Genomic DNA, 23819 nt, shown 5'->3' on the forward strand with positions numbered 1-23819 from the left:
AGGGTTGTGCATCATGAAACACATGTAATTCCGTCATACCTCTGATAAAATGTATGTGCAGTACTGACCGATGTACGGCTGTTTTAGTTAACTCCTCAAAGTAACACACACCTCAAAACAGAGAGTTTAAAACTTTTGCTCAGATTTGCCTTCAGGAAATTTGAAACCGTTCTCTTTCATAATCAAGAATAAAAACCAGATGTCATGATTGAAATATTTTGGATGGAAAAAACAAATAACCTAAAATTTACAAACCCATATTTCACGGATTTTAGCTTAGTGGTAAGACACTTTCAATAATTTTGTGTACAGATCGAGGCATGGTCTGCATCAGAAATTAATATGGCTTTATCAAAGTGCCAGAAACTTTTAGGAAAAATGGAAAAGTGAAAAATATTTGCTTTGACCTTCATGACTTCAGTTCGCGCCTCAAAAATGAAAGACTTACATTTTTGCCCAAACTTTTCTTAAGCAAACTTTCAGCTATTCACTTTCAAAATCAAGAATAAAAATCGGAGGTCACTGTGCAAATTTTGGTACCAGAGAGGTACCCTGAGGCATGTTCTACCGTAAACTTTCAAGTATGTATTTTCAGGATGTATTGTTTGTAGCTGACACAGCCAACGTAATACTGAATTGCTTAGAAGACAACTCTGTGTTGGTCAGAATGAAGTCAGCGTGGTCACTGGGTAACTTGAGTGATGCTCTGGTTATGAACAAGTAAGTCCTTTCAGAATTGGTCAAGGGCAGAGCAAGGATGTTGCTGGGGGTCTCAAACCATTATACATATGTACTGAATCTTTCACAAAGATAATTTTGTACCTGGCCAAGAGTTTTTGACCTTTTTGCCCATGTACATGTACTTTGTACTGGGTTTACCCTTCATAGTAATTACCACAGCTGTGTAACAACACCTCATTGCCACTTTCTGCTAGTACCATTGCTATCACAAAACCAGCACATTGTCAAGTCCAATTGTCAAATAAAAGATTGCACATTGAGAGAAATTCAGTTTTACCATACCAATTTAGTAGAAAATAGATGAAGTTACAGTTTCAAAAAACCCCAAAACTTTTAGATATCACTGTTTTGTTAGGACTCTCAGAAAACACACTTTGTCACTACAAATTCTGTAACCTGTATATCTCTATACTTTCAGGGATTCTGGTGACGTAGCATTTCTGGAGGATTTCTCAGACATGTTGTTACAAAGACTATTTACAACGGCCATCAAGGCTTCAGAAGACAGTGACAAGGTCAAGTCCAATGGTGTCAGAGCCATCGGAAATCTGCTCAGATTCTTAAAACCATCCACTCTAGGTAAGATCATAGAAATCACTTCCCAAGAAGTCAACATTTTTACCGACCAAATAGGGAAGTCTCAAAATAGGTGAAAATTGCTTTATTACCTATTCTTACCCCTTTTAACCATCATAGACTTTGTCTATAAAAGCTATTAGTAAATGCAAAACTTGTTTGCTGTTTGTGCATTTGTTCTTTATCGAACACGGGTGTTTTTGCGCCATGCCCGAATATTACCATACTCACTGATATACATATATGTTTCAGCAAAGAGTGGTTTCATGCCATTGGTTGAGCAGTCAGTCCAGGCTTTAGTGAAGACTGTCAAAGGTGGAACCATGAAGGTAGGGTGATCTGGTATTTTGCAAAAATCTGTCAAGAATTTGTAGTTCACAGAAATAAGTTTGGCTGTAAAAACCATTTAAAAATGAGTCAGTTGTTGAGCAAAGAGAAAACAAAATACAATGGTGTTTACCTCCTCTTCAAATTGTCAAATTGACCCATGAAATTTCACAAAATATGCCAATTTTCAGAAAAAAATGGCAGTAAACATATGTCCAAAATTTTAATACCGGTTCTTTAAAAATCTATATCTTCTGAATTTCTCAACCAATTTTGATCATTCAAGTGTCATTTTCCTTCTTTTGCCATTTTCTTTCCAACCAAGCCATATTTATAGAGCAGAAACTGCTTTCAAAAATGGTCATTACTAGGGTATGTTACCACCGATGTCATTATGATAACCATAAGGTCATATGTCAAAGGATGCAAACTTTTTCCAAAGTTTTGGTGGTAGCAGCCAGCATTGATAATATAATATGATGCTGTACATGTATATTCCTTATCAAGAGTATTATGATGATCACTGCCGTATCTTTTGGGTGATATAAAAGACATTTGAGAAATGTATGCAGGTTTTCAAAGAGCTCAGCTCAAGTACTCAACAGCAGACCTTTCAATATTTTGTTCAGCAGCATAGCATGAATATCATCTTGCATGGTACATCAGAACCATCCAAAATAATGTGTAGAGAATGTGACATTGCCCCTTTGGTTAGACTCTGACAGTGCAGATTGAAGTTTTAGATTATTGATCAACATAAGTCAAACCATGATAATGAAATGATAAAAAATTCTTTATTGGTGAAATACATCAATAAATTGTATGAAATATCTTCCTAAAAAAAATTCCTTCTCATTCCATTTAATTGTCATGTGCCTGCATTGATGCAACATTTCCTAGTTGATAGATAAGATACTTTAGAAAATAAGACTAGTATCCACAAGTCTGGATCTAAAACATAGTAGCCTTCTAACATTATTATCTACACAGATTAAATTTAGATGGAGGATCCTCAAGGAGAAACTTTCAGTCTTGCTTATTACAAAGTCCTCTCTTCTCAATTTGCACCAAAACATTGAATTCCTGCTTACTCCTAAAGTTTCAGACTGTAAACTACCTCTCTATATTTTTTCACTCAAGTGCATTCATGAACCGATGAAAATCAACTATATAATAGGGAAATATGTCATAACTTGCTCTGATTTTATGCAGGATTTTTGTAGAGCAGATAACCCGTAAAAGTTGCATAACTTGGTTTGGAGTAGCTAGCAAAGCCATTTCTAGATTTGAGTTGTATCCACACTTCATCACCTGTCTCTACGTCTATGATTACACTATTAGAATGCATGCCATCTCCAGATATTGAAGCAATGCATGGCAGGTAGTCAGTGTTTTTCATCAAGCACATGTACAGATTAGTTGAAGCACGTCTCCTGGCTGTAAACATAAAGAAATAGACACCGCTAACAGAGCAGGTGAATTTACCAGTGTCCTTACTGTAACCATTGCCAACATTAGCATATACCTTGTCATAAATTACTGGTGTGTCTTCTGACACCTCAGTCATTGATGTTGTTTTTACAACTGAAAATGCCATTCTACTTGGCTGATGTATTACTCCGGCGTGACCTTTGTCCCCCTTCTGACCTTGCTGCCCAGGTTGTCCTTGTTGCCCTTTTGGTCCTAGCAGGCCACTTTGACCTTTGCTACCTTTTGACCCTAGGTCACCTTTGTCTCCCTTTGGACCAACTTTTCCCTGGACACCCTTCTGACCTGTTGGACCTCTTTCTCCAATCAATCCCAAGTCACCTTTTTCTCCCTTCATTCCAAACTGACCAGCTTCACCTTTTAATCCAGGTGGACCTTGTGGCCCAGGGTTACCAGGGAAACCTGAAAATTTGCCAAATATTTGACATTATGACAGGTTTTTAGTAGCAACGAATGTTTTTTTTATTTAATATTATTCATGTATTCCTTCTGATCTCTGACCTGCTACTTCCATGTTCTGACCACACGTATTAAAACCTCGATTTGAACATTTGATTCTAAAATTTTATGATGTTTCCTATTTTGTACAAGATCGTTCACGACTGACAAAATCTCACATCGAAATCTATAGTATTACACTTTGACCTAACAAGTGTGTCTCGCTTTTACCATGGAGGTAGCTACCGCCATGCATGGCCTATAGCACAAGTGACATGATTGTGACACAACTGTATGACACGACAACATGATCGTGGTGAAAATTTGCAATGTTGGCGATGTCATGCTTTAAACAATGAGATAACGTAAAACCCCTCGCTACAAACTCTATCACGTGCCGACCAACCAGACATATTCCAAAAAAGCTGCATGAAAACAATGTTTTCAATAGCACATTTCCTTTTTCATGTTCACGAAGCCTGGAATTGTTACTCGGTTGATCTCTGGCATTGTTCGGCACTGGTCGGTTACCTATATAGGCAATAATATTAATACTCGTAGTTCAGTCACGATGCCGCTTGAAACAACGGTTAGCTTCCATTGGGTGCTTGTTCATTAGTCATCGTGCGGTTGTCATTTCAGATGATACATAAATTTATAAAAAGTCTGACAAACCATAGTTTTTCTCGAGAGTCTATGGACAAACTGTGGCCAAATATATTGAGTAGCCATACCGATCTACTTTACTGGTGATCCGCATTGAACAGCGTAATTGTCGGTACCACAGTCCCTCTAGACGGACTGTGCTTTGTCAAACGTCTAGTTTGCTTCAGCCGATATCTCATTCACACCTCTATCTATTGCCGTCGTGTCAATGGCTCAAGCAAGGCAAGCTTTGAAAGTGCGAACATCGACTGTACCCTATACTCAAGTGCGATATTACGTTGTTTAGTTCAAAAGATGCTGATTTTATGAATAAAAATACAATGGCAGATGTCAGACTCGAACTCAAGTTGAATGGAGGTACAGTGTCATAAGATATCAGATACGTTATCGGGCTGGTTGATAAAATATCGGCAAAAATTAAAGGATATCGGGCCGGTACTCCAAAACCCTTTGGGGAGAACACTTTCTGGTATTTCATTCCAGGAACGAAATAAAGTAGCAGTTGACTAGATAGATGTCGATGTTAGTTTCAGCAAATTACACAAACTAGTTGAAATCGTGCAAGCTTAGGTCTCAAACATCGCTAATGTACAATCGCCCTACGATCTTCCCACATTTCCCGCGTTCATTTGACAAAATTGTAAATCTTCCGATTCGTCACGAGTTGTTGCATCTGGCTGACCGGAAACTAAACAGGAGCGATTGGTTGAGCGTTTATGAGGTGACAACTCAAACTCGACAGTGGAGAAATAGTACCGAGTGAGGTAGTTCAGCGGTATGGTCATTGTGTAAACAGAATGCCTCGCAATTCACAGTTATTTTCAAGGAGAGCTTTAGAGGTGTGAAATACTTAGATAAACCTTCGTGTGAACTTCGGAAAGGTGAAAAAAGTCGACCGTCTTGGCTTTGGGGGACACACCCACCTGCAACTTTTACTTGCTTATAACTTTCTGCAGCGCGCAACTCTCAATGTCAGGTATGGGTAGAACTTATCTCCAAGGCATAGAAATTTATTTTAAAAGTGATTGTTTTGGGCATGGCATAGACACTTTAAATATGAATATGTTTTGGAAACTTTATAATTTTTGGCAAGAATAGTTAGTGTTGCACATGAATAGAATGTACAATATAAGAACTCAAAGGAGTAAAGCATGTTACAATTCAACATTATCTTAGAGTTGACATGTATTTCAAATACAAACAAAGTATGTGAGTGTAGCTTTTATGTTACTTTTAAAACCAAAATGAAATTCTGTCATCACCTTGAATTACAGCAAATGCTTTATCATGGAATTGTCATAGTTTTCAAATCTTGGGTTGTTCTATGAACAACTCAGAAAAGGATATTCTTTTGAACGCAGTTCCTATTATATGACTGAAAACTGATTTACTTCAAATTTATTTTTGGTAGAAATGTGGATTTCATGATCCTTTGAAGAGAACTGTACAATAGTGATAACTAATAGAAGATCAAGTTCAGCACTAGTCTAGAATTCATTTTGTCAACAATAACATTGTATATTGTACACAGAATGTTTATAAGGCAAATACTGTGTATTTGAACAAACTTAGTTTAAGGAGAAGAAGAAGAAAATGTACTTATTTTATCAATCAAAAATGTGAAATTATTGATATTACTTTTGAAATAACTGAATTGCATAATGCAATTTTACCTGGGTTTCCAGGGACACCAGGAATTCCATGGACAGACTTGCTGCATTGTTGGTTTTCCGATGTCTGTGTTTGGTCATATCCTTCAGTTTGGATTGTCCCAGTTGGAGTGTGTCCAGCCACACATGATGCAAGCTGATACAAAGTGGCAGAAAGGAAACAGTGTAGCAGGATAAACCAAGTCAGACTGGCCAACCACTTCATTGTAGTGTTCCTAGTAAAGTTTACAATGGCCTTTGTTCAGATGTGGTAATTATTGAGTATACGATGAGATGATTGAGTATTGTATCAAAGGTATACGTCGGTTTCGAGTTACCATAAGGCCATGCAGTAATTCAAGGATTTTAAGCTTTCGCCACTAGAGGCGCTCTTACTTTGAACGGAAGTGAGGGCTACTTTCTGGACTCCGGTCTGCATATATTGCGATAACACAGACTCCGTATCCATAACCTAAGTTTAGTCTACTTTCATTTGCTCTGTTGAAGCAATATGACATTAAACTGGTCCAATAATCATTTTCATTCAAGGTAATGCATTACCAGGTCCATGGGACATTTGAGATTTACAAATTTAAGTAGGACCATCCTGAACCACTGATAGTTAGTGGTGGTACCAGGTGTCCGGAATGGGTAAGCGTACCCTGCTAGCATGCTACACCCGTCAGGATTGGTCCCAAAATTGTCTAATATTGTATGAAGTGATACAGTATATGAATCACTGTTATAAGTCAAAGCCGGGAATGCTGTCGCTAATCATTTGAGTGACCGAGGTGTCATATTTGGCCACAATGTCATTATATTGACCGTAGAACTTTTTGAAAGTCCTCACGAGTCTTTTGGATGTATATCCCTGTCTCACTAGTTTTGATACTAATAAGCTGTGTCTCATTTGAAAATCCGCGTAGGAATCACAAGCCCTACAATATCTGAGAAGTTGAGACACATACACACCATAAGCAGGTGCAGATGGAATATTACCTGATAAGTGGGGATAATTTATGATTTCAAAATCAAAATCATCCCTTTTGTCATACAGCTTGGTGTGTAGCCCATTAGTACCCACTTGCAGGAACAGATCAAGATATGAAGCTGAGTTCCTACTCTCAGTTGTTTCTTTGATTTCCAATTCATCAGGGTATATATGATGTAAGTAATTTGATATGTCTGGATTGTTTAGACTAATCAGATCATCAATATATCTGTGCGTGTTGTTAAAACGCCTTGCAAGTTTTTTAGACCCTGCTTTGTAGAGAGATTGTAGGAACTCTGCTTCATATGAATAGAGAAATAAGTCAGCAAGAAGTGGTGCACAATTTGTACCCATTGGTACGGTATGCCGATAGATTGTTGAAAGGTCATACCACCAAACTTAACAATATGACATTTAACTGGTCCAATAATCATTTTCATTCAAGGTAATACATTACCAGGTCCATGGGACATTTGAGATTTACAAATTTAAGTAGGACCATCCTGAACCACTGATAGTTAGTGGTGGTACCAGGTGTCCGGAATGGGTAAGCGTACCCTGCTAGCATGCTACATCCGTCAGGATTGGTCCCAAAATTGTCTAATATTGTATGAAGTGATACAGTTTATGAATCACTGTTATAAGTCAAAGCCGGGAATGCTGTCGCTAATCATTTGAGTGACCGAGGTGTCATATTTGGCCACAATGTCATTATATCGACCATAGAACTTTTTGAAAGTCCTCACGAGTCTTTTGGATGTATATCCCTGTCTCACTAGTTTTGATACTAATAAGCTGTGTCTCATTTGAAAATCCGCGTAGGAATCACAAGCCCTACAATATCTGAGAAGTTGAGACACATACACACCATAAGCAGGTGCAGATGGAATATTACTTGATAAGTGGGGATAATTTATGATTTCAAAATCAAAATCATCCCTTTTGTCATACAGCTTGGTGTGTAGCCATTAGTACCCACTTGCAGGCACAGATCAAGATATGAAGCTGAGTTCCTACTCTCAGTTGTTTCTTTGATTTCCAATTCATCAGGGTATATATGATGTAAGTAATTTGATATGTCTGGATTTGTTTAGACTAATCAGATCATCAATATATCTGTGCGTGTTGTTAAAACGCCTTGCAAGTTTTTTAGACCCTCCTTTGTAGAGAGATTGTAGGAACTCTGCTTCATATGAATAGAGAAATAAGTCAGTAAGAAGTGGTGCACAATTTGTACCCATTGGTATGCCGATAGATTGTTGAAAGGTCATACCACCAACTTAACAAATATGTTGTCGATTAAGAAATTAAGCATGTTAATAATTTCTTCATCTGTGTATTTGTGCTGGGCATCCATGTTGTTACTAAAATAACCTGACCCATGTTTGATGATAATGTATTGGTACCTTCTACTGCCATTTTTATGCAGGAAAGCTTGTTTAACAAGAGATGACAGCCTTGTTTTAAGTTTATCGTGGGGAATTGTGGTGTATAGTGTGGAAAAGTCAAATGTTCGGATTGACCTGTACTTGTTTTTCTTGACTCTTAAATCAAGCAACAATTCCTTTGAATTTTTTATATCCACATTTGATTCAACCCACTCGTTTCATACACTTTGTCACAATATCGAAAAAGACCATTTTTGATGGTTGTTAAAATTATAGTCAATAATTGTGACAGATGTTTAGTAGTGCATTTGCTTGATCCTGCAATAAACCGATGTTTGCAAGGGTTCTTGTGCAGTTAGGTATCCAATACAACATAGGCAGTGTTTTGTCCTTCTCTTTCAAAGGAATGCCAAATTCACTGAGCATAGATGAATGGTTTGAAAAAATATCTTCATCAGAAAGGGAGGAAAGAGTATAGGTTGTATTACTCTTATCTGAATGAAGATTTAATTCATCTATTATACACTGGATATAATAATTCCTACAGACAAAGATTATGTTGTTTGAAGCTTTGTCTGCAGGAACTACAACATATTCGTTGTGTAAAGCATCAAGGCATGCTTTGACAGACGGGTCATCTAATACTGAGGAAGAATTTACTCCTTTAGTGGGAGAACGGAGATGTGAAATACGTGATTTTAATTTGTCTCTGACTTTGCTCAGCCAGTCAGAGAGGCATTCCACATCAACTTCCTCAACTGCAGCCCACTGTCTCGCATATTTTTCGGCGGCATCCATGATAATTTTGAAATTAAATTTCCAATTAATATTTTGTGGCTCCCGATATTTTGGGCCATATTTAAAGAGTTGCCGGAGTTTGCTGTTGGTAATGATTGACAGGTCACCAGTTATTATGTGACCAAGTGGTTTATAGCAAAAGGGGGATGACAAGCAATTGCAAGTTCTGCTGTTGTTTGGAGGAAAGTTGAAATTTTTCAAGACATTGTTATAGTTAAAAAGTTTCCTACCAATGGTTTTTGTGTATGAGTAGGAAACTATAGGTGGTTCTTGAAATTTAAAATATGGAGGTATTTTGTCCACAACTTTCTTATCATGCAATATATTGCTGATGTTTATTTGGTCAATCCCTTTGTTTGCAAATTGTACATGAAAAAATAAACGCTTGTCACTGTTCAAGAGTTCTGTCCTTACTGGCTTAAACAGCCGGTAATTGCTGATATCGATTATAATTTGAACTAAACGATAATAAGTTCGTCTGTCATGTAACCATCAATCGTTCCCTATCATTCTCAAATGCAGCTTCAAAAGTGAAAGAGAAACACCTGAGATCGACATGGATTAGGATGATACGACGTGAACTTAGCTGGGTACCTAACCGTTTCCACAGTTATTTGTGATCTATTCTGCTATACGTGTGTACAGATGCCTGAGAAAAAGAAAGTCAGGAAATCAAATGGCTATTTCCTATAGGGATTATGCCACCATGTCATCTTTGACGTTCGATTTTACTGTGAAAAGTAGTAGTAAGTTTGTCTAACAGTCGATCGTTCTCTATCATTCTCAAAATTCATACCTGGTACTCAATTTGTTCTAAAACGCTCATTTCGTGTGATTTTCGGCCGAATTCGACGGACACATCGCCAAAACGTCAGCATGAGCGCCATTATTCGACATCGTTCGAGTACAACAACTTGGGCGAAAAGCATAATTCTTCCAGATCAACCAACGTACTCGCTAAACGAAACAGCAACAGTCTCGATATAGGCGTCTCGCCAACGCATGTAAAACGGGAACTTGCCTCGCTACTCGAAGAGCAATATCACTGAAATGCATTCAAATTAATTTTCACAAACACAAACTAAGGAAAGAATCCACACTGCGACTGATGAGAAACCACACTCAGGTTTCGAAACGCAAGTGTCAAAGGGCCACTCCATCAACTTTGTCACACCATATTGACGTCTCGCCATAAGCTTTCCCCACACGAACAAAACATTACTGTACACACAAATCCAAACTTCCCTACATATATCCGAAGCGAAACAAACATTTTTATTATACAAACAATCGGATAAGAATGTAGGAACACATATATTCAAAACGAATCAAACACAAACTCGACACAGAAACATTTTGGAAAGGTGGGAGCCTCTTTCACATTTTGTACATTAGTTTCTAATCCAAGGTCAATGGATTTCTCAGCAAGCTCTACCAACTCAGCCTTTGTAGCTTTGGAAGGAGGAATCTTCCTTGCTTTTAAAAATTATCGTAGCTCTTTCATGTTCATTTTGCGGACGTCTTCACTCGTGATGAAATTTTAGCCCCCACTTTTGTGAAATCTTGAGCGCCCCCATGCGACCGATGTTAAAAATTCATGCGTTTTCTGACAACTTGAAACCGACGTATTGAAGTAATACTACCAGTTTGGTTTCCTACAGAAATTGCAAGTGCAGTGTATTAAAGCATGGTGGGGGACTGTGTGGTGAAAAGAAATTGTTTGATAGACTTGTGTTCATGCATTTTGATGTCTTTTACAAAAAGAAACGGAAAATGCCAAAAAGAGAGAACAAGCATTTGCCACAATCGTGTGATCTATACTCCTGTGGTGTAAAAGATGATGGATAAACATCAATAGTTAAGACATCTTGATTGAGGAGAACAACGTACCTGATTTCTATGCAATGAGTGAACACAGAGAACAATCAGAAACCAATCCTGTCCAAACTCTGTGGAGAACTGTGACAGTTGTACGGTGTTACAACCTTCTTACAGTAAACTCTACAAAGACTTAGATTTTTTTTATCACTATCCTTTCACATTTGTCGCCAATAGAAAGCAGACTGGAGAGAAATCAAGGCTGTTCCTTCCTAATTCATTGTGGCAAAAGCCACAATCAGGATCAGCCGGAATTCAGGCAGTTATCATCGGCTGACAGCGAGAAAGGCGGATATCCTCAACACAAAATATTGTATACAATATCTTAATTTTGAAACAATGAAAGTAGAAATTTATGCAACAATTATAAATGATGTTTGCCTCTTCAAATTTTCAAATTGACCCATTAAATTTCAAAAATTCCCCTGTTTTCAGGAAAAAATGGTGCCAAAAAATAGAAAAGTTTTAAATATCAGTACTTTAAACACCTGATATCTCTTCCAAGGTTCTCAGCAGTGTGCGAAATTAATGTCGGTCCGACGGTCCGAGACCGACAGATTTCTCGTCGGGCCGAAAGTTTTTAGCAACATGTCGGTCCTTATGACCGACTGAAATTTGGAATAAATGATGAAAATGTCTCCGTCAAGACCTGTAACAGATGCAGATGATGGTGTCTCTTAATCATGTGATTCAGACTTGAATGTCATGCACCTATCAATGTTTTCCACCGTGGGAGTGCGGGGCAACAGGGGATATTGATCGCACTTCGTGTCCTGGTAGTGGGGAATTTGATCTATGGTACGCCAGACCGGGGGGTGGGGGTGACAATGTCGCAACAAAGTAATTTTTTGTCTTGCGACTTTTTACATTTACGAAGAGTCTAATCCCTCCGATCGACACGCATAGCACGGTGCAGCTGATTACATTCAGATCAGTATGAATTACGTCCGTGCATGCAGATTCTAGCAATGGAATGGATTGATTTTGGTGCAACAATGCGATACAATATTATAATAATACTCGTCTAGTGAGTGTAACCCTGGTAATGTTAGCATATCTGTGTCATATGACAACAACACCCAGTATCACTTCACTAGTTCCACACTTTAAGTGTTCGGAATTTACATGTACACAAATGTACATAATACAGCCCATCAAACTGACTCTGTTTACTTTGCTTTGATTTTCCATTGAAGCGTTCAAAAAATAAACGGTTCATAGAAGAGTTTAAGACAAAAACCTACTACGAGAACAGTGCTGTTGACTAAACATATTTGGTTTTGAACATAGAGGTATTTTTTTACCTCTATGGTTTTGAACTACGCCCGATACAGGGACTAGATGTTACACGACAGCCCAATTGTGCTACCTGCAGTCGACAGTCAAGTTCACGTTTCGCTGCGTTTGTTTGTGAACCGCTAAAACATCTTCTTGCTCATTGGTCTTTAACCAAAGTTCACAAGGCCGACTGTTACCACGATATATCGTGATAACAAGTGTATTTTTTATAAAACAGAGCGGCCTTATCATTAACAGTTTTGTCGAGTTGCACGATCCGTTGTGTATACTCTCAGAGGCCGAGAGTAGGGCTTCAAATTGTTTCGATGTATACCGTTTTACGACAGGCAGGCAAAACTCACCGTCAGACTGGACTGTAGGCCTCAATGTCGCAAAAAATTACGTCTTTTAAGATTTTGCGGTATCATTAACTGATCGTGTCGATGGTTTTCAGCAGTATCGAGTGTCTGTCAAACTTTTCAGAGTCACTTTAATAACTTTAAGCTTTCAAAGGGCGATGAGACCCAGCATCGGTCAGGCAAAACTTTTCGATCAGAGAATATGCATTTATTTCCGCGAGTGGCGACATGTGCCATTCATGTTGTCTGCAATTTCTATAATTGAGAAAAAGTTACGATACTTGTCCTTTTAATTAAAAGTATAACTTCATCTGTTTCTAAAACTTTCTTCATGAATGCAACAGAGGCCACATTTAAGCATATTTTTGAAAAATTTTGAAAGTAATCCATACGCCACATCAAAATACATACCAAGTATTTTCTCCCTTCTGTTTTACATTACAATAAAATAGTCGTAGTGATCAATGTTTGCAAAAAAATAATTCATACACTCCCCTCACTCATGACTGTTTTCAGGGTACTAAGTTATTCATTCACTCTTCTACCACTTGCGTTGGCTAATTTCAGAAGTGATTTTCAGCATGCCAAACATTTTCAAATCACAATATCACATGCCCTGGTGTAGTGTACCATTGTACACAGCAATGTAGAGAACACCATTCCCCATAGAAAGTCATGAGAGACTCACTTTCTCGCTTTCATCAGCGATGTAGCCAGTGTATGAGCCTGTATTCCCCGGCCCCTGGGTGTTTTACATCACTTTATAGTCCGAGAGTGGATTTGATATGGCTAGAAAAAAATGTCAAATTCTCCTGTTAGTCCCATAGCCCCCCCCCCCACACCCCACCCCCCCAGTGGTGGAAAACATTGATAAATGTGTGCGCATGACAGTGAGGAAGATGAGGGCTGTGGTCTTTTTCAGATTCCAGATCATGTAGATGAATATTTCATGATCATTCACTTCCACTATTCTGCAATCTATGTGAACAATAGTCTTTTGGAGTGAATACTTACTGACTCTATTGATAAAAGGACATGAAAAATTAAATATTACAACATTCAAAAGCATACTTTTGGTGGAGAAGTTGACTTTAATGGTCATTTACAACTGCATTTATTGAGGACTGGCAGTTTTCTATAAGGACCTGAAGCTTTGGCTTGGTGCAGGTCCTTATGACCTGAAGCTATTTTCTCTTAATTTCACACACTGGTTCTCAGTCAATTTTGATCATTCAAGTGTCATTTTGTTTCTTTTGTTGTTGTCTCTTCAACCAATTGTTTTTCTAGAGAAGAACTGATTTCAAAAAAAGGCCTGACAAGGCTACTGTACTACTAAGGTATGTTATCACCAATGTCATGATGATAACATTGACATCATATGTCAATCTTTGTTCAAAGTTCTTTCTGCAGCAGCCAGTGCTGCAAGTAAACATGCATGATGCTATATTTTCGTTATCACAATCATGATCAGGCCACATCTGTCAGGTACTGTAGAAGTCATCATTCCAGGAATGCATGTAGTATTTCTAAGAGCTCAGCTCAAGTTATCCTCAGCAACTGACCACTCAATTTTTGATTAGCAGCACAGCAGGAATATCTCCTTGCATGATCCATCAGAACCATCCAAAATAAAGTTTAGAGAATGTGACATGGTCCCTTTGGTTAGACTCTGACAGTGCAGATTGAAGTCTTACTTTATTGATCAACATAAGTCAAACCATGGTAATGAAATGATAAAATTTTTTTATTGATGAAAAAATGGATAAATTTTATGAAATACCTTCCTGTAAAAAAACATTTCTTTTTCATTCCATTTGATTTGTCATGAACCTGCATTGATGGAACATTTCTTAGCAACTGAATAGATGAGATCATTTAGAAAATACCGTATTCCTCCGATTCTAAAACCCCGCCCGATTATAACGCCCCCCAGGATTATTTCATCGATTCGTAATTGGCTGTTAGTTCGTTTATAACACCCTCCAGGGGGGTACACCCAAATTCTGACCGGAGCTGCCATAGAGGGGTGATTTTGTAGCTCATTCTTTACTATTTTTCATAGTTTTCGGTAGCCGGTAACAGACACTTCGTGTTTGTGTCGGCTACATGGACGATCTGCCCAATAGAGTCATTGTCAATTAATGAGACAAGGATATCCGAGACACCATGGATGTAACTATTTTTTACATCCATGGAGACACCTATGTCGCTAATCAAAGTCACAAACAAGTGCCAAAGTGAAGTATCAAACCTCAAAACAAGCACACTATTGTTTGGTGTTGGAACATGTCAATCGGGAACGGTTCTATCGTTCCTGGCGATAAAATTCCACTTGGATTTCGCTATGTAAATGAACATTAAAAGAGTTTGATTTTTGAGCGTCCCGATCAACCGGTAGTACAATGCCGTCTTTTCATCACTGTCATTTTGCTACCGTCAAATAAGCAGATTTTTGAACATCTTGATCAAGTACGAATCGAATATTTTGATGCCATTTGGCTACCATAACATGAACATTACGATAGTTGAGTTTTTGAACCTGTCGATCAAGTATGATTCGCTCATTTCACGTGGTGAAGAAATCGTTCCTTTCCATGGGTATCGCGAATGCGCTCGACGGTACTGAAGACAACATGATTTCCGAGGAGATTCCGGTACTCGGTGACGACTTATCAAATGAAGCCGTAGGACTCGTGTTTGATGACAAGGGGGAAGATGACAATATAGACTTCGACGGGTTTGACTTCGATGAAGAGGGCAATTGTATCGACAAACGCGACATCCGAAGTTTCTTCCGCGCATGAACTGAAAATTCTTTGAATTTCTTTCGTTAATGTTTTATCAATTTTGCACATAGTTTTTCTCATGTAATAAATGTATTTATTGTTTGAATGGCATTTCTTGCTTGTGTGTGTCCTTTTCCTGAACTAGTCCCGGCAATGAGTAGGCGATAGTGTAACAGATTTTCAAGATTATGCATGCTTTCGAAATCTTGCGAGGGAAAAATACCCAACTTCATAAACGGCCCTATACACTTACAGTTAGAACAAAAACGTGCATGTTTGTACCATATTCAGAACAGTTGATCATAGATGACTGAATTCCACATCAAGAGACATTTCGTTCATCGATACAAATAATAAAAAAACTTCAAAGATTTATTGCCAAAAATTCAATTCATCAAATCGTAAGCAGATTGGCGTAGCAATCTTTCGTCTCGGCCAGCCGATGTTTCAACACTTTATCAGTTCGAGCCTAGACTTGGTTCAAGTCTGTGATTTGTGAATGTTTGAGTGGAGTGAACGCAATGATTTGTATTTTGCTTTCATGTGAAACGCGCGCTTGAGTGGACGCGATGAGTAGGGTGAACGCGATGAGTGGAGTGAACGCTATACAGCGGAGTTTCACCCGGAATCATGAATCCGGCAGAAACTAACTCACTACTGCGCAGACTCAAACGTGACGCATTCAATCGCTGGGAAAACCTGGCGTGAGCTGCCAAATTCCGGATAGGTTTGTACGAAATAGGAGAGACACAAGAGAAACTATTATAAATGATTTTATTTTTTTTAAAATTCACCGACTTGAACCAAGTCTAGTTCGAGCCTAGCGCCTGCCTGTTCGTAAGATCACATTTCGTTTTGAGATACGGATAGACTTTTTGAAACTACTGTAGGAGCAAAATAATAAACTCACAACGTGTAATTGATCGTTTATTTTAAGGAGTACGCTAATTGAAAATCGTAAATAGAAAACATCGGACAAACACCACCACATGTATGTGCTGAACAGAACTTTACCCTGACCTCATGCACTGACACCTTTGACCTATTGCGTGAATTGACCAATCACAGCCAGCCAGCGGAACTTTAGGGACTTTCCCTTTACTCATTGTCTGACCTTTGCGGCCATGCTATGGGGAGCTAGCTGCTGCTGGGGAGCGAGCGCAACGAAGTATTGTGGTGATTATCTATACACGAAATACGAACATTTATTGCTATTGTATTGTTTGGCAAAAGAGGGTATGGCAAATACGCTAAATTTCAAAACTTGTAGATCTCCAATAATTTATACTCTACAGTTTCGACTGCCAGTATCTAGGCAGCATGGCCATGAGTCGATATCACCTATCTCCATGATATCACAAATTATGAGTTGTCTGCAGCGCTCGCGTGAATAAAAAAAATTGGCATAAATTTGCATAACATTGCATTAATTAGCATAAATTAACCACGACGTTCGATTTCGCGGTGACATCCGTTTATACAGCCCCCACATCTTTTCTGTCACCTTTGGTTCTGAAAAGGGGGTTTTATAATCGGAGGAATACGGTAAGGCCAGTCTAACTAACTCTTGACCTACAACAAAGTAGCCTTCCTATGTTATTACCTACAGGGTCCGAATGACTTGGAGGATCTTCAAAAAGAAACTTCCAAGTTTGCTTACTGCAAAGTCCTCTCTTCTCAATCTCAATCTGTACTAAAACATTGAATTCCTACTTTAATACTCCTAAAGCGACAGAGTGTAAATTATCTTTATATATTTGTTCACTCAAGTTCTGTCATGAACCAATGAAAATCAAATATAAAAGGGAAAACATATGCATAACTTGTTCTAAATTTGTGAAGAATTTTCGTAGAGCAGATAACCAGTAAAAGTTGCATAAATTGAATTGGAGTAGCTAATAAAACCATATCCAAATCGGAGTTCCAGCCAAACTTCATCACCTGTCTCTATGTCTATGATTACACTATTAAAATGCATGCCATCTCCAGAGTTTGAAATAATGCATGGCAGTGAGTACAGTAAGTCAGTGTTTTTCATCAAGCACATGTACAAGTTATCGTGTTTCCTGGCTGTAAACGTAAAGAAATAGACACCGCTAACAGAGCAAGTGAATTTACCAGTGTCCTTACTGTAACCATTGCCAACATTAACATAGACCCTGTCATAAATAACTCCTGTGTTTTTTGACTCTGGAGGCATTGGTGTCGTTTTTGCAACTGAAAATGCCATTCTACTCGGCTGATGTATTTCTCCGGCGTGACCCTTGTCCCCCTTCTGACCTTGCTGCCCAGGTTGTCCTTGTTGCCCTTTTGGTCCTAGCAGGCCACTTTGACCTTTGCTACCCTTTGACCCTAGGTCACCTTTCTCTCCCTTTGGACCAACTTTTCCCCGGACACCGTTCTGACGTCCTGTTGGACCTCTTTCTCCAATCATTCCCAAGTCACCTTTTTCTCCCTTCATTCCAAACTGACCAGCTTCACCTTTTAATCCAGGTGGACCTTGTGGCCCAGGGTTACCAGGGAAACCTGAAAATTTGCCAAATATTTGACATGATGATAGATTTTTAGTAGCAATTTATGTTTTTTTTTATTTAATAGTGTTCCTGTATTCCTTCTGACCTTGTGGAGATGACATTTCAAAATACATGTACTCTGAAATATTAAAGTGTCTATGCCATGCCCCAAACAACATTCTTTAAATAGTTTCCTCTGGCGTTGTTTTGTCACATGCATTGTATCGATGTGAAATGTGAAAAATACGCAACATTTTCTACTTCTGCAGGACGCCTGCAGGCACCAGGCTAGGTTGGGCCGGTTGAGCCTCTGAAGCCATATTGATGACCAGGGATGAATGACGTCAATCGTCCTAATTGATATGCATGATATGTAAATCAAACATAGCGTTACTTCTGAAATCTGATTCACAAATAAAGCTAAAATCAAAACAGTGCGGTGGACGCGACACTCATGACAAGCACAGGATGGAATGTGGGGCAAGCAACAAAGTACCAGCAACCAGCATCATAAGCAGTCATCGCCATGGATGTGAGCAACAGTAAATTTTCAGCATTCTCGTGAGCAAGAGCATGCTTTCCACTCCGCGGACAAGCACAAAATTCTTACGGGTAGTGTCGAGCTGTTGCCGTAAAGAGACGCGTGGTTTATGACGGGAAGTTGTTCCAAGGATTATTGTGTTGTGTGCAGTTTTATTGTACAGCACGCATTAAACATTAGTTGTACAGAAAAAAGACAGACTATTAACTTACAAAGAAAAATTAAATCAATTTAGAATTTATTCATTTTCATCAACAAAAAACAGTCCACTACCTGTTCTGAAATTTCCCTGGCTGACGACGTGACATGAGTTGCTACGTTGACCTGCTACTTCAATGTTCTGACCACACATATTAAAACCTTGATTTGAACATTTAATTTTAAAATTTTATGATGTTTCCTATTTTGTGCAAGATCGTTCACGACTGACAAAATCTCACATCGAAATCTATAGTATTACACTTCGACCTAACAAGTGCGTCTCGCTTTTACCATGGAGGTAGCTACCGCCATGCATGGCCTATAGCACAAGTGACATGATTGTGACACAACTGTATGACACGACAACATGATCGTGGTGAAAATTTGCAATGTTGGCGATGTTGTGCTTTAAACAATGAGATAACGTAAAACCCCTTCGCTCAAAACTCTATCACGTGCCTACCAACCAGAAATATTCGGAAAAGCTGCATGAAAACAACATTTTCAATAGCACATTTCCTTTTTCTTGTTCACGCACCCTGGAAATGTTACTCGGTTGATCTCTGGTATTGTTCGGCACTGGTCAGTTACCTATATAGGCAATAATATTAATACTCATCGTTCAGTCACGATGCCGCTTGAAACGACCGTTAGCTTCCGTTGGGTGCTTGTTCATCAGGCATCGTCCAATTGTCACTTCGGAAGATATATAAATTCATAAAAGGTCTCACAAACAGTGGCCAAATATATTGAGTAGCCATACCGATCTATTTTACTGGTGATCCGTGTCAAACAGCGTAATTGTCGGTACCATGGTCCCTCTAGAGGGACCATACTTTGCCCAACATCCATTTTGCTTCAGCCGTTATCTCATTCACACCTCTAGCTATTGCTGTCGTCTTAGGTCTCAAACATCACTAATGTACAACTGCCCCAGATCTTCCCACATATCCCGCGTTCATTTGACAATATTGTAAATCTTCCAATTCATCACAAGTTGTTGCATCTGGCTAACCGGAAACTAAACAGGAGGAACAGCGCGCAACTTTCAATGTCAGGTACGGTAGAACTTATCTCCAAGGCATAGAGATTAATTTAAAAAGTTATTGTTTTCGGCATGGCATAGACACTTTAAATATGAATATGTTTTAGAAACTTTATAATTTTGGCTAGAATAGTTAGTGTTGCACATGAATAGAATGTACAATATAAGAACTCAAAGGAGTAAAGCATGTTACAATTCAACATTATCTTAGAGTTGACATCTATTTCAAATACAAAGAAAGAATGTGAGTGTAGCTTTTACGTTAGTTAGTCCCCGCGGACGAAGTCCGGCTGGGACTTATAGATTAGGTCCCGCCCATGTGTCCGTCCGTCCGTCCGTCATCAACAGTTTCTCAGACACTGCTAAAATTATTTTGTTCAAACTTGGCACAAAGGCATAGCACTATGACCTACAGATGCACGTCGATTTATTTTGTGATACGATCCAATATGGGTGCGAGGCGGCCATTTTATTGCAATTTTTCATGTCTTTGGACCATAACTCAGACATCCTTGAGCACATTCTGCTCAATCTTGGCACAAAGGCATAACATTATGGCCTACATATGCATGTCAAATTATTTTGTGATACAATGCAATATGGCCACGAGACGACCATTTTGTTTGTGATTTTTCGTGTCTTTGAACCATAACTCAGACATCCTTGAACCGATTCTGTTCAAATTTGGCACAAAGGCATAACATTATGGCTTTCATATCCATGTCAAATTATTTCGCGATATGTTTCAATATGGGCGCGTGGCAGCCATTTTGTTGCGATTTTTCATGTCTTTGGACCATAACTCAGACATCCTTTAACCGATTCTGTTCAAATTTGGCACAAAAGCAAAACATTATGCCCTTCATATGAACACCATTTATTTTGTGATATGATCCGATATGGCCAACAGGTGGCCATTTTTTTGCAATTTTTTCATGTCTTTGAACCATAACTCAAACATCCTTGAACCAATTTGGTTCAAACTTGGCACAAAGGCAAAGCACTATGGCATACATGTGCATGTATCAATTAAAGGCGGAGCCTCCCTTTAAAAGGGCGCCAACCTATGGCGGCGTTCATTGTGTAAGTGGACACCAAACAGGCAACATGAGGGCACACGCTCCAGAAAATGCCACTTTTTAGTTTTTTCCGACCGCAAAAATGCTGACAGACTGCCAAGCGGTCAGCACGAAGCTGCTGCCGATCGAACCCTGTGGTTATATTCAATTTCTAACGTGACTGGAAGACGTTTTTTAAGGAAATTCGAGTGTGGTACTGGGGAATAAATGACCGTTGGCAATTTGAACCGACCGTCAATCAAACTGTTATATAAGCTCTATTTGCAGGATTAGCAAAAGGTGACAAAAGATTGAAATCAGTTTGTGTAATTAATGTAATAGAAATCAAACATCGTACTGGCCATGTGTTTGACTGGGAGGAGAACTCCACTAATGCGAGAACCTGGGATTGAAAAGTGCGGCTTTAAGCTTGCGGTAGGATCCAATATGGCTGCAGAACTGCCATTTTGTTGGAATTTTGCATGTCTTTGAATCGTAATTCAAAGGTCATTACACCTATTTTGTCCAAACTTGGCACAAAGATCAAGCACTATGGCATACATATACATGTCAATTTACTTCATGACATGTTCCAATATGGCTGCCAGATTGTCATTTTTTTTCCAATATCGCTGTCAGATGGTCATTTTTGGATTTTTTCATGCCTTTGAGGCTTAATCATATGCAAATATTCTTTAACTATGTTGTTGAGACTTGGTACAAAGATAAAGTACTATGGCATACATATGCATATCTACTAATTTTGTGCTATGATCCATATGGTCAATAGACAGCCATTTGATTTAAATTTTGGTGTGATTTTTTTATGTCTTTGAAACATAAACATAGGTCACTGTCCCTCGATGGACTGATTTTGTTCAAACGTGATACGAAGATAAAATACTATGGCTGCATTCTTGTGCACATTAATTTGTTTCATTATATGATCCGAAATGGCTGATTACAACAACATACCCGATCCCATACCATTTCGAAAATTCCACCAAACCATGTGTATAGTATGTGCCATCATGACACTGGAGGCAGTAAGGGCATCGTTATGTGTGATGTAATCAAAAGTTCCTTGAGTGGTCATTACCGGCAGAGATGAGTCATTTATTGAACGTTCCTCAGATTACTTTATTATGCAAGTCACAGGCCTGATGCACCCGTTGCATCAATGTCATTCCACAGCTACCTAGACCACAGCTACCTAGACACCAAAGATTATAACAAAATGGACAAGCCGGGACTGTGTCATCAACGATGACTTGTTTTAAAACCAAAATGAAATTCTGTCATCACCTTGAATTACAGCAAATGCTTTATCATGGAATTGTCATAGTTTTCAAATCTTGGGTTGTTCTATGAACAACTCAGAAAAAGATATTCTTTTTAACACAGTTCCTATTATATGACTGAAAACTGATTTACTTCAAACTCATTTTGATAGAAATGTGGATTTCATGATCCTTTGAAGAGAACTGTACAATAGTGATAACTAATAGAAGATCAAAGTTCAGCACTAGTCTAGAATTCATTTTGTGAACAATAACATTGTATATTGTGCACAGAATGTTTATAAGGCAAATATTTTGTATTTGAACAAATTATAAGGAGAAGAAGAAGAAAATGTACGTGTTTGTTGTCCTGTTTTATCAATCCAAAAAATATGAAAATACTGTCAAAATAACCTAAATTGCATAATGCAACTTTACCTGGGTTTCCAGGGACACCAGGAATTCCATGGACAGACTTGCTGCATTGTTGGTTTTCCGATGTCTTTGTTTGGGAGTCATGTCCTTCAGGCGAGATTGTCCCAGTTGGAGTGTGTCCAGCCACACACGATGCAAGTTGATACAAAGTGGCAAAAATGAAACAGTGTAGCAGGATAAACCAAGTCAGACTGGCCAACCACTTCATTGTAGTGTTCCTAGTAAAAGTTTACAATGGCCCTTGTTCAAATGAGGTATTTTTTGAATATATGTCATATGATCAAAGGATTGAGTATTGTATCAACATTATTGAAGTATTACAGCCAGTGTGGTTTCCTACAAAAAACTCAAGCGCAGCATTGTCTTGGGACTGTGTGGTCAAAAGAATTGTTTGATAGACTTGTGTTCATGCATTTTAGTGTCTTGAACAAAAAGAAAGGGAAAATGCCAAAAAGAGAGCGCCAGCACTTTCCTCGATGGTGTGATCTATACTCCTGTGGTGTGAAAGATGATGGATAAACACCATCAGTAAAGGCATTTTGATTGAGGAGAACAACGTACCTGATTTCTATGCAATGAGTGAACACAGAGAACAATTAGAAACCAATCCTGTCCAAACTCTGTGGAGAACTGTGACAGTTGTACGGTGTTACAGCCTTCTTATAGTAAACTCTACACAAACAATTGGATTTTGATCTTAATCTTTTCACATATATTGCCAAATAAAGAAAGCAGACTGGAGAGAAATCAAGGCACATCCTTCCTAATTCATAGAGGCAAAAGCCAGAATCAGGATCAGCCGGAATTCAGGCAGTTATCATCGGCTGACAGCGAGAAAGGCGGATATCCTTCACACAAAACATTGTATACAATATCGTAATTTTGAAACAATGAAAGTAAAGATTTATTCAACAATTATACAGTGGTGTTTACTTCCTCTTCAAATTGTCAAATTGACCCATGAAAATTCAAAAATATGCCTATTTTCAGGAAAAAAATGATGGCAGAAATATCCAAAGATTTTCATACCAGTTCTTTAAAAATCCATATCTTCTGAAGTTCTCAATCATTTTGATCATTCAAGTGTCATTTTGCTTCATTTGCCACAGTCTATCCAGCCAAATTATTTTTATAGAGCAGAAGCTGCTTTCAAAAAATGGCCTGACAACAGTGGCCTCTAGTAGGGTATGTTACCACCATATGCCATTTTGATAACCATTAACATCATATGTCAAAGAAAGCAAATTTGGTCCAAAGATATGTCGGCAGTAGCCAGCAAGACAAATATAATATGATGCTATATATTCATTATCAAGTGTACAATTATGACCAGTGCCATATCTGTCAGGTGCTGTAGACATCATTCTAGGCATGCAGTATTTT

General features: G+C 38.5%; 3 protein-coding genes across 4 annotated transcripts in view; 1 reads left to right on the top strand and 2 right to left on the bottom strand.

Moving 5' to 3' along the window:
* LOC139145204 (HEAT repeat-containing protein 6-like) overlaps positions 1-23819 on the top strand; it is a 64248-nt gene that overhangs the window by 18156 nt on the left and 22273 nt on the right. For both annotated transcript variants that reach the window (XM_070716204.1, XM_070716205.1), the window contains exons 16-18: positions 596-720; positions 1160-1320; positions 1570-1646. In XM_070716204.1, coding sequence (XP_070572305.1) covers positions 596-720; positions 1160-1320; positions 1570-1646 — 363 coding nt within the window. The remainder of the gene's footprint in view (positions 1-595; positions 721-1159; positions 1321-1569; positions 1647-23819) is intronic.
* Positions 2633-11070, bottom strand: LOC139145209 (complement C1q tumor necrosis factor-related protein 7-like). Its single transcript, XM_070716209.1, has 3 exons — positions 10953-11070; positions 5910-6121; positions 2633-3534 (listed from the first exon to the last, which is right to left on the bottom strand). The coding sequence occupies exons 2-3, from the start codon at positions 6109-6111 to the stop codon at positions 2849-2851; spliced, it is 888 nt and encodes a 295-aa protein (XP_070572310.1). The 5' UTR covers positions 6112-6121; positions 10953-11070; the 3' UTR covers positions 2633-2848.
* On the bottom strand, positions 17024-23267 carry LOC139145208 (complement C1q tumor necrosis factor-related protein 3-like). Its single transcript, XM_070716208.1, has 3 exons — positions 22998-23267; positions 22440-22654; positions 17024-17889 (listed from the first exon to the last, which is right to left on the bottom strand). Exons 2-3 carry the CDS (start codon positions 22642-22644, stop codon positions 17192-17194), a joined length of 903 nt encoding a protein of 300 aa, XP_070572309.1. The 5' UTR covers positions 22645-22654; positions 22998-23267; the 3' UTR covers positions 17024-17191.

The sequence above is a fragment of the Ptychodera flava genome, chromosome 12 (assembly GCF_041260155.1).
Source record: "Ptychodera flava strain L36383 chromosome 12, AS_Pfla_20210202, whole genome shotgun sequence".
Classification (NCBI taxonomy): Eukaryota; Metazoa; Hemichordata; class Enteropneusta; family Ptychoderidae; genus Ptychodera; species Ptychodera flava.